This window comes from Notamacropus eugenii, chromosome 5, assembly GCF_028372415.1.
Source record: "Notamacropus eugenii isolate mMacEug1 chromosome 5, mMacEug1.pri_v2, whole genome shotgun sequence".
NCBI lineage: Eukaryota > Metazoa > Chordata > Mammalia > Diprotodontia > Macropodidae > Notamacropus > Notamacropus eugenii.
In genome coordinates, this window is record NC_092876.1 from 187,660,930 (window position 1) to 187,678,876 (window position 17,947).

General features: G+C 35.5%; 1 protein-coding gene across 5 annotated transcripts in view; it reads left to right on the forward strand.

Moving 5' to 3' along the window:
- Window positions 1–17,947, forward strand: part of IFT88 (intraflagellar transport 88) — a 122,936-nt gene that overhangs the window by 27,501 nt on the left and 77,488 nt on the right. For all 5 annotated transcript variants that reach the window (XM_072611677.1, XM_072611680.1, XM_072611678.1 and 2 more), the window contains 5 exons: window positions 1,349–1,451; window positions 5,435–5,549; window positions 7,626–7,857; window positions 9,060–9,130; window positions 10,485–10,571. In XM_072611677.1, the coding sequence (XP_072467778.1) occupies window positions 1,349–1,451; window positions 5,435–5,549; window positions 7,626–7,857; window positions 9,060–9,130; window positions 10,485–10,571 (608 nt within the window). The remainder of the gene's footprint in view (window positions 1–1,348; window positions 1,452–5,434; window positions 5,550–7,625; window positions 7,858–9,059; window positions 9,131–10,484; window positions 10,572–17,947) is intronic.

Consider the following 17,947-nt stretch of genomic DNA (forward strand, 5'->3'; position numbering starts at 1 on the left):
GACTTGAAGATAGAGATTGGAGTCTGGACTCCATGGAGTTGGAGATTGATGAAATTAGAGATCACTGTTTTGTGGGGATATATACTACATATACTATATTTCTATACTGAAATCTCCATGTTAGGAGGGCAGCAGTGGCAGTTGAGAGAAAGCCAGTGCTGGAGGGGATAGTTCCCTAACTAGATTAAACTCACACTTCTCACCTGCCCTGTAACCTCATCTCAAGATGGTAGCAGATGAGGGCTAGAAAGAAAATACTCTACATGTGGAGAAAGGATTTGGCTCCTTTTCCCTAAGCCCTCTGAAGCAATGTTAATTCCTTGAAGCTGGGAATCTTTGATGTCTCTGCTCAAAGACTTTGCAAGTCTCCTTCAGTACAACCCTCTGGTGCCTTGGCTCTCTGAAGGTTGGGATCTTTCATGAATATGAGTTTCTTTTAACGCAGGACTTCTACCATCTCTGGCTCCATGAGACTCAGAATCACTTTCAATTCTGAGACCCTTGCAATGGCATATGACAACTGTGGTGATTGGATCTTCAGGGATCTGACCTGAATACTTACTTGATGCCAGCTCCATAACCTATTCATGTGACTAGAGATGAAACATACTTGGAATATACATGGAACAAATTTTAAGATTTCAATCTTTTAGTCTCTGGAAGCAAAAACCCTTAGGTGCCTTTGGTTCCTTGAAGCATGGGGTCTCTGATAGTTGTCAAATTCCTTCTTTTAGGCTTTCTGTGGAAGCTTTTGAATAGATCATAGTTTAATTGGCTATTTTTGATCTCTAAAAACATAATTCAGGATTATTCAATGACTTAAATAATTTACAAAATGCTTCCTTGAAGGTCTTGAAGAGGTAGCACTTTTCTAAATTGTACCTAATTTGCATTTAGAGAATGGCTTACTAAGCTAGATTTGACTTAATACTTTGCTTATTTCTTTCACAATCAACAGATATTTATTTTTGAAATAAAAGAGCTTTGAACATTAATATTATTTAAACAAAAGTAATGATGTTTTAAAGGTACTCATGTAAATTAACTTTTTAGTTCTTTTTAAAAATTAATTTTTATTGGTATTGTTTGTTTTCACATCACTGAAATTTCCTCTTCTATCCTTTTCCCTCCCCTTTCCCAGAGAACCGTTCCATATAATATGGAATTTTTAAAAATCTGTTTCATTTTTAAGGCAAAATATTCTTTATCTCCTTATTTTGGTTCCTCATCATGTTGGTAAATTGTTCCTGTTTTAGCTTATTTTTAAAAGATACCATAATGTAAATAACTAGCCTTGTTATAAGATAATAATGGTTATCATGTTTATTCTTTTTAAAAATTTCTTTAGGTTCTTTTCAATTTAGCCAGTCAGTATTCAGCTAATGAAATGTATGCTGAAGCACTAAACACATATCAAGTAATAGTGAAGAATAAAATGTTTAGCAATGCAGGTAGGTATACCTTTATAAAATGTTGGCAGTTTCACTTTTATATTGTGATCAGCTTGTTCTAAAATTGTTTATATATAACATAATCCCACTCATGTCCCTGATTTATAATTTTATAGCTTTAATGAATCTATGTTGACATTATTTATCATTATTATTATTATTGTCATAGGTTTGTAGGCTTTGAAGACTTCAGAGGCCATTTAATTCAGTGGTGTCAAGCTCAAGTAGAAACAAGAGGCCACTATTCTGTACATAAAAATTCCTGCAAGTCACATTGATTTAGCTTTAAAATGTAACGTTATCTATGGTTTATTGTTTGTTTATTTATTTTGTTAAATTTTCCCAATTACATTTTAATCTGATTTGGTTCCACTTGGCAATACTTGACTCCCCTGCTTTAATTTAGTCCCTAAATTGAAGTTTGAACTACCTCTAAAAAATTCCCAAGAAATGGTCAGCTGACATTTTTTTGAAAACAGCCCAGTCCAGGGAACTCATTACTTTTTTTTTCCATCAAGGCATTCGGGGTTAAGTGACTTACTCAGGGTCAAACAGTAAGTGTTAAGTTTCTGAGAACGAATTTGAATTCAGCTCCTCCTGACTCCAGGGCCAGTACTCTATCCACTGGGCCACCTAGCTCCAAACTCATTACGTTTAAGTCAGGCCATTCTACTTTGGACCAGACTAATTTTTAGAGTCCCTCACAGCGTCTCCATCTCAATTCTAGTTCTGCCCTCAGAGGACAAGTAGAAGTGTCATAGTTTGTCCATATAACATAGTCAAATATTTAAAAACTGTAACTCTGGGTCTTTTTCATGTGATCCTTTTATGGCTTCTGATTCCCCCTGCATCCTGATGACCATTGTCTGTACTGAATTTAACTTGCCCAGGGTAGAGTACTATAGGAATTATTACAGGGCAGAGAATAACAAGAGTATTAGGTTCTTTCTGATGAAATGGTTTATAAGACCCATCATATTTATAGTTGCAGTAGATTATTATTATTTAGATACTCCCAGTATAAAGGTAATCATGAATGTGTTAGTAAATATTTACCAACCAACTGGGGAGGAGAGGGATTTTGTACAATACATTTTTAATTACAATTTGCTAAATTAACATTTTCTGTAGCACTTAAGTGTAGACAATCAACAAAATAGTTTAAGCCTTTATTTTAGCATTTGCCAATTTCCTATGTATAAATGCTCACATTGAAAACTTTAACAATCAGCTCTTGAGAGCTAGTTCATGCTAGCTCCAGCACACACCTGAAGGAAACCCTTTATGCAAGAATCTGTATTTACAGAAATATATTATGGAAGTGTTCATTGTAATGCTAGCTAATAGCATAAAGCATAGGATATCACTAAAATCAATATTTAGTTGGTAATAACAATAAACATTATAACAATAATAAATAAACAATAAATAAACAACAATATTCATCTAATGCTTTGTGATTTTAAAAATGCTTTTCATATAGTAGCCTTCTGAAATAGGTAGTACAATTATTCCCATTTTGCAGATGAGGGAACAGAGGCTTTTTAGATGTTAAATGACTTTCCCAGAATTATGTAGCTTGTATGTCGTAACTCTTAACCCGTATCATCTGACTCCAAGTTTGGTGCTCTTTTATCTATTTTAAGCTGAGATGAAATAAACATAGTTCTTTTTTATTTTTTAACATTTTATTGATGCTTTTTGTCTTTTATAACACAATTGCTTCCAAGTGTATTCCAATTCCTTCAAAATCTTCTCATGTAACAAAGAAATGGCTGCCATTGATCCTTATTATTTACAAAATTCATATTTGTGATTTTGCCTACTATCTAAATTTATTTATGACCCCAAAACCAATATTTGAGGCACTTTTTTGGACATGCACAGAATGGTGAAAACTGAGTCACACAATGTGTATGGTCCCAGATGAGGTTGAACAAGGCAGTGGTGTCATACTGTATGTAAACAAGTTTCCTTTTCAAGATCTATTTTAGTGCCACTTTTTTGCATTTTTATATGTTTTGTTGGTGATTTCAGTGTTTACAGTGTCCCCCTAGAGTAGTGCTGAAGAACTGTCTAGTGTTCCCAAGCTCCAGAAGGCTATAATGTGCCTTATGGAGAAAACGTGTTAAATAAACTTCATTCAGGCGGGAGCTATATTGCTGTTGGCTGTGAACTGAATATTAATGAATCAACAATATGGTGCATCAAGAAAAAGAAAGAGAAAATGTTGATCTCTACATGAGGTCTCTCTGGAAAGTGTTAAAATAAATGTGACCAGAGGCTTGATGGAACCTAACCCTGTATTTCCTATAGGAATAATGGTTCAGAATTCACTAATTCAGTGTTTGAAACTTTATAAAACCTAACTACTGTCAGTTATGAAAATCGACTATATGTTAAACTAGCTGACTCGGAGATTCTATATGTCATTGTACATAGCACACCCATTATCTCTTGGTGAAGATCTTTTTCATCATCTATCCTTTAGAACCAATATTGGTCATTTCATTTAAAGTGAATTCAGCTACCTTCTGGTTTTGTTTTAATTTGTATCACTGTAGATGCGTATTCTTTTGGCTCTACTTCACTTTGCATAATCTCATACAAGTATTCCCATGTTTCCCTGAATTCCTGTATTTGTTATTTTTTATAGTACAAAATATGCCATTACATTCCTCTGCCACAATTTGTTCAGCTTCTTTCCAGTTGATGGATACTTACTTTGTTTCCAAATTTTTGCTAACACACACAAAAAGACTTCTGTGAATATTTGGTGTATGTAAGGCCTTTCTTTGAAGGTCCTTGATCTCTTTGGGGTATGTTACCTGAAGTGGGATTGCTGGGTAAAAGGAAGTGACAGATAAGTAACTTTTCTCACATAATTCCACATTGTTTCCCACATCTTTGACCATTTTGCTGCTCTATCAGCAGTACATTAGTAGCACAATTGTTGCCTATAAATAAAAATGAAGAGCCAATCAACACCACAGCTTGTACCTCCCCATAATGTAAATTTATTCCTAAGGGCATATGGTTTCTGCTGCAGTATTTGTATTTTGTGACTAATTCTGATTAGATTATTAATGTTTTGGCAGAAATGTGTGATTTTTACACTTTCCTCTTCTGAGTAGAGAAATGAGTAACTAATGATACAGAAAGAATGTTGTTCTATATACTGTCAGAGACAGTAAATTACTTTGTCAGCTGGTTTTACTTTACTGTTTTTATTGGCCAAGCTTTTCTTTTTTGAATAAAGGAGGGCCTAGCAGAGAGATATTTTGGATATAAAAAGCAGAGGGATCAATAAAAAGTGTGATTTTTTTTCCTTTAAAATTAAAATTAGCTAAGTTATTCAGCTTTTTTAAAAAAAAAATTTACTGTGGTCGTTAAGTCGTTTAGTCATATCTGACTCTTTGTGATCCTATGGACCATACTGTTTGTGGGGTTTTCTTGGCAAAAATATTGGAGTAGTTTTACCATTTCCTTCTCTGCTGGTTTAAAGTAAACAGAGGTTAAGTGACTTGCCCAGGATCAAATAGCCATGAAGTATCTGAGGTCAGATTTTAACTCAGGTCTTCCTGAATCCAAGCCCAGCACTAATGTCCACTGAGCCATCACTCTTACATTTATTTTGTTTGATGTGTTATTTGACATAAGGCTGCATCTCCAGCTTTATCGTGTCTGTCTTTAGGGATATTATTTGTTTCATGGGGTCTTTTTTTTTAAAGAAACATATCTTTTCCATTAAATGAGATATACCTGTACCTGTACTTTACACTGAGTTCTTATTTTGTTGTGGACGTTAACATGTAAATGTGTAAACTTGATTTAAATTTTAAAAACCTACTTAGTATTTATACTTGAAAGTTGTATTTAGCCTTATAAAAGTCTACTAAAAAACTTGAAAATATTTAAGATCTAATGTGGAAAAAATTAAAATAAATTAGAATTGAATGTCACTCATTTAATTTTTTTATTAGGAAGACTGAAGGTAAACATGGGAAATATTTATCTAAAACAGAGGAATTATTCCAAAGCCATTAAATTCTATCGAATGGCTCTAGATCAAATTCCAAGTGTCCATAAGGAGATGAGGTGAGTTTGTACCATAATAACCATAATATCTGACATTTATATTGAGCTTTAAAATTTACAGAACACTTTACATAGATTATTTCTTTTGAGCCTTAACAACAATCCTGCGCAGTAGGTGCTACATCTATTTTTATCTCCATTTTACAGATGAGGAGATTGAGACCCAGAGGGGTTAAGTGACTTGCTCAAGTTCACACATCTAGGAAGTGCCAAGTCTTTTTTAAGTGTCTTTCATAAGCAGAATTGGCTCTACTAACTCATTATTAGAAGATCAAGTATTTTCATTTGTTTTGGAATTTGTAGCGATCTATTTCTATTGTCTCAAACCAGTTGTCCTTGTGACGAAGGTATACATTTGCAAGGTTGCTTGCTGGCTGTGGTTGAGGATGCATTCTGTGACCAAGTAAATAGTGAAGCTTCATAATTAAAACTAAACCTGTTCGTGCTCATCTGACCATCTCAAGTAATAGTCACAAGGGGTTCTGGGTTCCTCTAGTAAGTACTACCATGCAAGTTTAGGTGTGAAGCAGCGCAAGAAGGAATCACTCCAATCTCATATATGAGAAGAAGAGGTGGAATTTTCCATGTTACTCAAAGAGTCATAGGTAGAATGTAGGTCTCAGAATATAAGGAACTTTGAAATCCGGTGTCTGTTTAGTAATATCTTCTGTGGCTACTGTAGGACTCCACTCTGAAAGTGCAGCTGACATTGTGTTCCACATGCCGTATCTTTTCAGTAAAATTTATTTAGAATCGACATCAACAACAGACATTTATTGAGCACATGCTATATGTAGGAATCTGTGCTAGATGCAGAGGATACAAATATTTACTTAATTTCTGCTTATATGTGCTTGTGAACATACTGGAAGGCCTCCAGAATGTTGGGCGGACCCCCTGTGGTCTGCTTTTTAGAGTATATAATAATAGTTAGCATTTATTTATGTGGCACTTTAAGGTCTGCAAAGTGCTTTACAGATATCTCATTTTCTCTGGGAGATGATGTTGTTGTTCAGTTGTGTCTGACCCTACATGACCCCAGGGATTTTCTCCGTGGGGTTTTCTTGGCAAGCATACCGTGTCCCCATTTTATAGATGTGGAACTGAAGGAAATAGGGTTAAGTGACTTGCTCAGGGTCATACAGTTAAGCCTGTGAGGCTAAATTTGAACTCAGATCTCCCTGATTCCAGGTCCATTGTATATGCTGGCAATTTGATAGATGTAGGCAAACTTGTTAAAACTCATTGATTTGCCAGAACATTTTGTAATTTAAACTTTAGACTAAAATTCATTTTCATTTACCTTCCCTTTTTGTAAAAAAGTATCTCTTATACTTCCATTCCAAGTTTCTTTCAGCGTGGGAAGGCACAAAATATCAATTCAGTGATGTGACCACATTATATTTTGTATGTTTGAAGTTTTGTTTCATTTAATGTTTTTTCCAATACTACATGGTTAATCAGGATGAACCAGAGAACTGAATTATTTTTCTGAAACTTGAATCCTAAAGCAAATTGTTCCACATTTTTCTAAGTTATTTATTATGGGTTTTTTAATTTTTCAAAAATTACAGCACCAAAAATTTATCGTTACTTTTCACCCCCCCACCCCCAAAAAAAGAAAGACACTGATTAGGAGACCTTGAAGAGTTTATAATCTAATTAGATTTGGGACATTTAAATAAAAAGATACATAGCAATACACAGTAGCATGTGCTGAATAACACATTGTGATACAGACAGCAAAATGTCATAGGGATTGAATGTGGGGCTGTAACCAAGCCCTAAGGTATTCAAGAAAGGCTTTCATGGAGAAGTTAAGACTTGAACTGGCTGGGGAAGGATAGAGCAAAGAATCAAACGAAGAGGAGAAGGGAGCAGCCATGTGAAAAAAGGCACAGCACTGGGAATATGCAGTATTTATACAGAGAACAACTTTAGCTGGATCATGTGATTGGTGTAAGGAATTGTTTAGAGATGGATTGGAGAAAGATGTAGGGATAAAATTGTGAAAAGTCTTAAATGCCATGTTGGGGATTTTGAATTTTAATAAGATAATCATGTATAATTTTTCAGGATTAAAATAATGCAAAACATTGGTGTTACGTTTATTAAAACTGGTCAGTACTCAGATGCTATTAATTCATTTGAACATATAATGAGCATGGCCCCAAATCTGAAGGCAGGCTTCAATTTGATCCTGAGTTATTTTGCTGTTGGAGATCGGGAAAAAATGAAGAAAGCTTTCCAAAAGTTAATTGCTGTTCCATTGGAAATTGATGAAGATGACAAATACATTTCACCAAGTGTGAGTATGAAAAGGACTTTGATGTAGTCAACTTTTTTTTTTTGTATTTTCTTAGTAAATAAATAATATATGAATCTAAGTCATGTGAGAGTGAGAAACACTCAAGCACATATTTACCTTCTGTTTACCTGGCTCTTTTTAAAAAAAAATTTTTTTTCAATAAACTGAATTTTGTTATGTTTCCCTCACTTCCCCCATCCCTGAAAAAGAGAAAAAAAAAATCCTTGTAACAAATACACATAACCGTGAAAAACAAATTCCCACATCGATCAGGTTCAAAAAATGTTTCATTCTGCACTCTACGTCACTCTTTGTCAGGAGGCAGATAGCATGCTTCACCACTGGTCCTCTGGAACCATTGTGTTTATCAGAATTCTTAAAAAGTCTCTTTAAAATCAGTCTTTCAAAGTTGTTTTTCTTTACAATATTATTGTTACATTAAATTGTCCCCCTGGTTCTGTTCACTTTAATACATATTACTTTATACAATCTTCCCAAGTTTCTTTGAAACCATCCCTTTCATTATTCCTTATGGCATAATAATATTCCATTACATTCAAATACCTTCATTTGTCCAGCCATTCCTAGCTGTTTATCCCCTTAGTTTCCAGTTCTTTGTTACCACAAAAAAGAACTGATACAGATATTTTTATATGTGTGAATCCTTTTCTTCTTTCTCTGGTCTCTTTTGAGTATAGTAGTGATAATACTAAGTCAAAGGGTATATACAGTTTAGTAAATTTTAAGGTATGGTTCCAAATTATTTTCCAGGATGGCTAGACCAGTTAATTAAAATAGTTCTGTTAATGATGTATTAATGTAACAGTTTTCTCATAGTATCCCCTTTATTTTTCACTTTCCTTTTTTGTCAAGTTTACCAATCTGAAGAATGTGAGGTAGAATCTCACAATTGCTTTAATTTGCATTTCTCTAATTATTAGTGATTTGGAGCGTTTTTTTTTGATATGCTGATCCATTTTTTTTTTATTTCAATGTAAGTAGTTTTGGTGGGGGGCCTGAAATTTTGTGTTATCATAGGTAATTTTACTGAAGGAAGAATTTAAGTATAAACAAGATAAGTTATTCTCCAAGATCAGGTCTGAATTCTATCCCAACTTTACCATCAAGGCAATGATGAAGTTTGGTTAGAACTCATATATGACTAAATACTAATGAAGGGATTTTCTAATTTTATTTTTCAGGATGATCCTCATGCTAACTTAGTGATTGAAGCTATAAAAAATGATCATCTAAGGCAAATGGAGCGTGAAAGGTAATGTTCTGTGTTTAGTTCAGATTCTTAAAAATCTAATTTTTATTATCAACTTTATAAACTTTTGTGTCCATTAAATGCATTGTGTTTTATAAATTCAGCACATCAAAGTATTGAATTTATGTAGTGTTGTGACTTTTATGACCATGCTAACTTGCTTTCTACTTGCTGTAGTCCAGAAATACAGCTACATTCACCTCTTGGTTAGCTTTCTTATTTCCATTTGTGGTCCCTTGTTAGAACACACCAATCCCTGAGTTTCAGGAGCAGAGGATGAGATGAGTGTATAATCCATCATGAATACTGGGACACAGTTCCTGTGATGTCACTATAGCTATCATTTTCCTCTTGATAGTGCACTAGTTCAGTTATGCTACCCCCAATATGAGGAATATTTTGGTTTGTTTCCTTCTCTTGAGTATCCAGAGGAGGCCCTAGCATCCAGTTTTACACTTGTGTGGGCCATAAAACCAGTTCCACTGCCAAACTTCTTCCATACCCCAGGGAATGAAAGGGAACCTGGTGCAAAAGGTTATTTCATGAGGCAAAGTAATTGGAGATGGATCCAGGAAATGCATCTGAGTGGTCTGACACCATGGATCCCAGTTCTTTTGTGGGAGGCACATTTCCAGATCATTAACCAAATCTTTTGGTAATTTCTATATCCATTCTTAGGGTTGCTTATCCCTTTTCTTCCTCCTACCAACACTTTGAATGTTCAAGAACTTACCACCTCACAGTGAAGACTGTTCTGTTTTCTCTCTCATTATACCGAGCTCCTTGAGAGCTGTGACTTGCCTTTCTTTGTATCCCCATTGTTTGGCAGAATGCCTGGTACACAGTAGATGCTTAATAAATGTTTGCAGACTGATTAATAACTCTGTTGTTAAAATTGCTGCTAATAATAATTCCTCATTTTTCTATAGATGTTTATGGTTAAAAAGTATTTTTCTTACAACAGTGCTTTAAAGTAGACAATTCATATTTTATTATCTCCATTTTAAAGATAAAGAAACTGAGGCACTCTTTAAATGATATACCCAGGGCTGCTCCACTGATAAGAGTTAGAATAGTGGAAACTCTTCCTAATAGTAAGCAGAAATCTGCTTCTGTATAACTTCCATTGTTGATGTTCTGGCCTTCGAAGCAAGTACATTAACGCTTCTTGGATATGCCATCCTTTCAGATATTTGAAGCTATTGAAAATGTGTTTCCTAAGTATTCTGTTCTCTGGGATAACCATCTCCATTCCTTTTGATAGTTTTCTATGTGCTATTATTTTAGCGTTCTAACAATACATGCCTATCTTAATTACTTTTCTAATTAAGATGTGATATTTTTCATTTGTTTTCAGGAAAGCCATGGCAGAAAAATACATCATGACAGCAGCTAAACTCATTGCTCCTGTAATAGAAACATCTTTTGCTGTAGGATATGATTGGTAAGAAATTGCTTCAGACCTTCTGGATATATGGTGATCTCTTTCTACAGTTATGAATTTTGTTTCCAGATCCTTCTCTCATTAATTGAAAAGAAAAAGCGTACAGGTGTGGTTTGCACTTAGCATATATATTTAAAAACTTTATAAAATGTCTTCAGGTTAACATGTATTGTCTCATTTGATACACAAACTGTAATAATATTATGGATGCTTTAGTACTTTTATACCTTGATTCATGTGTTAATCTTATGGATGCAAGTTCTCCCACCAATAGTCCAAATTACCTATATTCTTCTTATCCTGTGTCACTTTTGTTCATGTCTGTTCCATAAGTAACTATGTAAGGAGTCTGCCCAACATAAGATCTTTCCCCTAATGCTTCTGCTATTGCATAGATAAAAGTGGAACATGCAGGTTGTCCGTCCTTCACTCTGGCTTTAAGTTCTGCCCACCTTCAGACTTTTGTGTGATAGGTTTTTTGGCTACTTCTGCACAACACTCTGTTGGTGTTAGGTTATAGCCTACTGCAGCCTGCCTACCATACTGCTCTGCATTGTCCTTTGGATGACCTAAAATTTAAATGAGACTTCAGTATTCTATGACTCATAGGCATGCAGCATCATTAGACGAACATTAATATTAAAAAGGTGGTCCTCTGTTTCAGGGAGAAGCCTGAGATCCTTAAGAGCTCTATGTAGTTTTCCAAAGGCAGTCCATCCAGCTTTCTTCTTGCTATTCAATGCTAGTTTTAATTTGTTGTCTATTTGTAGTATCTGTCCATCTGTCCAGTTCTTTAAGTTGTCCATCCAGATGCATGTCAGAGAATACACAATAGGCCTTCTTCCTTCATTTGCTCTTTTCAACATGAATAGCCAGGTCTTGTAGGGTAAGGTGGATTTTCTTCTAGGCATCTTCTAGGACCCATATGGGATTGTGACCCACAGTTTAAGAAGCATTGAAGGGGGTCACAAGTGGAAAAAGTTAAGAAGCCCGTTTCTAAGTCACTCTTTTGAATTCACCTCCAATGACTACTATGAGTAGTACTAAAAAATTCAAACAAGCTATATTTTCTTAGGCTTTGAATCATTCTATGGTTGTTAAATCTCTTAAGCTAAGGTACTACTATCAAGGAAAGGAGAGGAAGTTTGGGGGAATAATCTACCATTTATCACCATATATTCACATCTTTTTCTTTCTCTCCTTTTCCTTTCTTCTTCTTCCTTTTTTTTCCTCTTCCACACTCCTTCCACTTCTCCTTCTTGTCTTCCTTCTTTTTTCCTTTTCTTCTATAACTGTATTTTTAACCTGCCAGTAGTGCTTATGAATTTTGTTTATCCTAAATAAGAGCTCGCAGAGCTAAAGACGTTGCTGCTTCCAGTTATAAGTATATCAGCACCATCAAAAGTTATTTATTGAATACCTCATTACATCTAATAGATACAGTACAATAAGACATACAGACATAATATTCCAGCCCTCTAGTAGAATTGCAGATACTAAATGATATTCTGGTGGTCTGTGAATTTAGCATGACTTGATAAAAAAAGGCACTGGAAAAAATCTGGTTCATTCTTTTCTACAGTACTAACTTTTCTAAGCCTTATTCTATGAGCGTTCCCAACAGGCTGAATAATATGTAACATTTTTTTATATTCCTAACATGTTAGTGCCTATTAGCTTTTATCTTATATTCATGTGGTTTTGAAAATATCAACATGATAGCATATTTTAAGTTATTAGAATGACAGAATGTTAGAACTAGACAGAACTTGAAAAATCATCTAGCTTGGTCTCCTCACTTTACAAGTGAGTTGCAACTAAAGCCCATAGAAGGCTAAGTGTCTGGTCTAAGGTCACAGAGAGTGGCAGAGCTGGAACTGAAACCCAGGTCTTCTGATGCCCAAATCTAGTGTTCTTTACAATTTATCTTGCTCAATAGGACTTTTTCTAGAAGTACATTTTGATATAGCAAATACCAAATTAGGGTTTACATAATAAGGTTTGCAGAACACTCTACATACCTTGCCTTATTTATAACAGGCATTGTGGAAAGAATGTTAGACTTGGGAGGAAATCAACCCTTTTCCATTTAGGAACATGCAGCTGAGTTCTTCATTTATCACTTACTAGATGTGTGGTCGTGGGTGGCTCACTTTACTTCTCTAGGCCTCTTTGCTCGTCTGTTCTCTTTTGGTTCTCCTTCCTGTCTGACCACTCCTCAGGCTTCTTTGCAGGCTCTTCATCCATGTCTTGTTTACCAAACTTCCTCAAGACTCTGCCCTGTGTCTTCTTTTCTTTCTTCTTTGTAATATCTCACGTGGTGATCTCAGCTTGTAGGGGTTTGATGAACATCTCAATGCAAATTATTCCTGTATCTATCTACATCTAACTGTCTGTATATATCTATAAATATATGTATATCTATCTATATATCTATATCTATCTATATCTATATATATTATATCTAGCCCTAATCTCTCTCCTGAGCTCTAGTTCCACATCACCAACTGCTTTCTGGTCATCTTGAACTAGTTGTCCTGTAGACATCTCAAAATCCACATATCCAAAACAGAATTCATCTTTCCCTTCAAACTCTTCCCCCTTTCCGAATTTCCCTAGTGCCCTGGAGGGTATCACCATTATCCCATTCACTTAGGTTTCCAGCTTTGGTGCCCTGTTCATTTCCTCAATCAACATATCCAACCTCGCCAAATCTTGTCATCTCTACCTTCCCGGTATCTCCCACAGAAGTCCCCTCTTTTCTCCTAACGTGACTGTTATTCTGATTCACACCTTTGTCTCCCTGTCTGTAGCGCCAATGCAATACCCACAGCAGCCACTGTAGATATGCAGGCATATTTCCAGGGTAAATTCACAAAATATAAACTCTCTTCCTCAAAGACGGAACCAAGATATTTATTCAAATACCAGAAAGGCAGTTCCACCATGGTAACAACGAAGTTTGTACACATTACCAATAAAGAGAGCACAGTCATTCCCAAGCCTTCCTTCTGTCGGGCCTTCCCACAAAACAGCTCCCTTAGGCAAAATCAGTCCTCTCATTCAACCTAGCTGCTCTGCTGTTCTGCCTCCTCTCTCTCTCAGCTCCACCTCAATCTCTCTTCCTGCTGCACCTGTACCCTTCTGGCTCCACCTGTTCAGCAAGCTCCTCCTACCATCTGCTCCACGGGACTCAAGCTGTGGACTGGGCCAAAGTTCAAAGCAGGTCACATGGACCTATTAAGGGTCTATTAAGATCTTCAAATTCCCTTACCGTTATAGTGCCTCAAAGCTTTCTGCATCCCAACCATTATCCAACTAGTATAGTGATTTTACCTTAGCTAAACTGATTTAACTTTAAGATGATTTTAAAATCACCTTAAATGATTTTTCTAAAGCACAGGTCTGACTGTTTCAGCCCTCTTGTTCAATAAATTCTATTGACTTTCTATTACCTACAGGTTCAAATATAACATCCTATTTGGCATCTTGCACTCTTTACAACCTTCCCATCTTCCCAGGCTTCCTCTTTCCTCCTCTTTGTGTACTCTACAATGCAGCTCAGTACTTTTCTTCACATACACCATGCCTTTGCACTGTCTTGCAGTGGATAGAGCACCAGTGCAGGAGTCAGGAGGACCTGAGTTCATATCTCACCTCAGACACTTGACAATCACTAGCTGTGTGACCTTGGGCAAGTTACTTAACCCCAGTTGCCTCACCCTGGATCATCTCCAGTCATCCTGATGAATATCTGGTCACTGGATTCAGATGGCTGTGGAGGAGAAGTGAGGCTGGTGACCTGCACAGCCCTCCCTCACTCAAAACAAAGTCAAGTGCAGGTCTTGTCATTATTTCTCTGATGGCATGGTCTTTTTTGGCAATGAAGGACGAACAAACACACTCTCCAAGCCTGGAATGCTCTCACTTCACCTTTGTCTTTTAGTTTTCCCCCATGACTTTTTTCAAGACTCAGCTCAAATTCTGCCTTCTCCAGAAGGCTTTTCTGAGTCCTCCAGCTCTTAGTGCCTTCTTCTATGAAGATTATCTACTTTTGATTTACTCTTCACCTGTCTTGTGTGTACCTAGTTATTTATCTAGTATCTGCTCCATTAATGTGAACTTATTGAGGGAAGGGAATGTTTATTTTTTTCTTTTGCACCCTCAGGGCTTTGCGCTATGCCTAGCATATCAAGCATTGCTTGATTAATATTTGTTGAATGACTAAATATAAAATGAGAATAATACCTCATATCTTATTACAGAATTGTCACAATCAGATGAAATAATGTATGTAAAATACTTTGTGAACCTTTGAGCACCATTCAGAAAAATAATATAGTCAGTAATATTACATCAAAGTTTCCCTATACATATATATATAGAGAGAGGAAGATCTTGTACATACACACTTTCAACATTAACGAGTACAGTTTTTTAAAAAAATTTTCATTGCAGAAGATTAAGAAACACAGTTTTAAATATTTAGCTAATACATTCAATATCTAGAGAGTTTAGAAAGAAATATTTTACATATTGTTACAGTCTTTCTAAGTATAGCCACACAGTTCATTTTCCAGTAGTACATTTAGTATACATTAAGAGTTATATGTAATTTTCAAGGTGTTCACAAAAAATTGAGATTTGGCTCATTGGAGACCTAGAGCGTTTATTATTTAATGTCTGGGGTCTTATGCTCATAAGCAAGACTGCTTTTGGTTCTTCCTGTCTGGACCACTTGCCATTCATTGTATTCTAGCTTATGTTCTTAATGTGAAATTCAAACCTTGAATATTAACAGGACTTGCACAGAATGACTATTAGATATCACCAAAACTCTATATTGAATATATAGGAATCTAAACTCATAGAATGTTAGGGCTGGAGAAGAACTTAAAGATTATATTACCCAACCTTTTTTTTTACAGGTGAGTAACTAAGTCTTACAGAGATCATCAGGTAATATGCCTGTGGTCACCTAATTACTCATTGCCAGAGAAGGAACTTAGAATCCAGGTTCACCTGACTTTGAGTCATTATACAAACAGGCATTCATATAACACTATGGTTTTTGATTGCTTTTACATACATTATTGAATTTGATTTTTCTCGTAACCTTGTAAGTTAAAGTAAGCATGATTACCCGCATTTTCCAGATGAGGAAATGGAGATTCAGATGTTAAGCAGTTCTAGTTGTCCTGGTAGGCAGAGAGTGCCACGGATAACAAGCTCATGGTACGTTCCTTTCCTGTTCCTCTGGTAATAACAGGAAAGGAAATGAAAGGCTGTCAGAGTGCTGTCTGCTCTTTTGCCATGTTATGTTTCCCCAAAGAGCAATGATACTTCTGTCTAGGTGCCAGGCACTCACTTGTGTGCTGAAACTCTGTATCCAGTATTGGGTCCCTTTCCATTATTAGGAAACATGACTTCTACATTGTACCCACATCCGTAGAATAAGGAACTGTTATTTGTGGCATTTGTAGCAACCAAAAGTAATATATTTATTTCTTAAAGTATTTCATTGAATTGTGAGTGATAAACATAATATGTCCCATATTCGTTTGATATTTTGTTATTGCTACAGCAATTACATAGCAAATAAGAATAGTGTTTAGTCAAAATTAGAGGAAACTTAGAAACTTCTGAAGTAATCTAAAGGATAAAACTGTGTTTACTTAATAAAAGCAGACCTCTTAAGCATATAATGATTATTTGTCTGGAGATGTGTTTACTTGCCAGAGAGTTTAGCTTACCTTAGCTGACCTAAAATATGATTTTAAAATATTAGTATTTTTAGAGCTAAACATGTGCACCTAGATTCATTTTCTGTTTGAGATGAAATGTGCTTATCAAGAAGGAAATTATAAATTTAGAGATAACTCATAGCATTAACTTGATAATATTGTTTGCATTGCCGGTTGCCTTTATTCTATAAAATATGCATCTTAAATATGTTCTGTTTTAAAATGCCTGAATTGGCCAACTTTGAAGAATCACTTAAAGTCATTCAAAATCATAAGGGTTAAGTAAAATAAGCACATTCTTCCTGTGGGAAAAATTCCCACAGGAAGAATTCCCACCTTCCTTCCCTTTCAAATACATTGAAGTATTGTTCTTGATATCAGAATATTCCACAAATACCTTTCAGTATATATATTTTTTGGTTTATTTTGCTTTGTTCTAGTGTAAGGTTACTTGAAAAATTATACTATTAATAGTAATCTTTCAAAATATATACTTGGATCAATTTGAATAGCATTAAACAGAAACAACTGGCTATTAAAAATTGGCATTGTTTTTAGTCATTTTTCAGTTGTGTCTGACTCTTCATGATCCCATTTGGGGTTTTCTTGGCAAAGACAGTGGAATGATTTCCCATTTCCTTCTCCAGCTTATTTTACAGATGAAGAACGGAGGCAAACGGGGTTAAGTGAAGTGCCTTCTTGGGAAGATGAGTCTTTCTGACTATAGGTCCAGTGCTCTATCTGCTGTGTCAGCTAGCTGCCTAAAATGGGCATCGTTTCCAAATAAAGGCAGTAAACACATCATCACTCAGCTAGAATCCGGTATCTAGCTCTTCTGTATCTAGCTTTTGGACTCAAATTGACTTGCTACAGATCTACTTTTCTTGATCAAATCTGAGAAAAATCCATTTGACATTCTGTTTAGTAGCTACTGCCCAAAGTTTCTCGTAGGGAATATTCTTCCTGGTTTCACTAGATTCCATAGAATGTGGTCATCAGAACTAATCTCATTCAGTTGAAAAAATCAGCAAGCATATTTCTTACCCTGTTTTCCTATTAGAGGAGCCTGTTAGAGACTTCTCATCAATTTGAGCGAATGGATTTTGTATTCTAGCCAAAGTAGGCTCCTAGTCACTCAGAAATCTGACTCTCCTGGCTTAGCCTCTGTGATTCATGTAGTTGCCTCTCATATGTTGGGCACTTCTTTTGCATGCACCTTAAATTCAGTGCTGGCTCTGCAGTAAAAAAAACCTCAATTTGAATCTTAGATTGGATACTTAGTAGCATGGTAACACTCAGAGAGTTATTTACTAATAGTCTCAGTTTTGTCATCTGTAAAATGGGAATAATTCTGAATTATGACCCATGTCATAACAGTGATGAGGAACTCTTTTTAAAATGTTCTTCCTCCTTAATATTCTTCACTCTTCTTACAACTTCAACTTACAACTTATAACTCACCACTGTTGAGGAGTCAGTAACCACTACACCAACTACCATGTCTTACTAAAGGATTTTGCTTGTTTTCTGAGGATTAATTAGCCTGTTTTATGGGAATCATTTGTCATTTCTTGGAGTCATTTTTCTTTTTTTTGAGTGCACTTCCCTTTGCACTTTGGTACAGCTGATTCT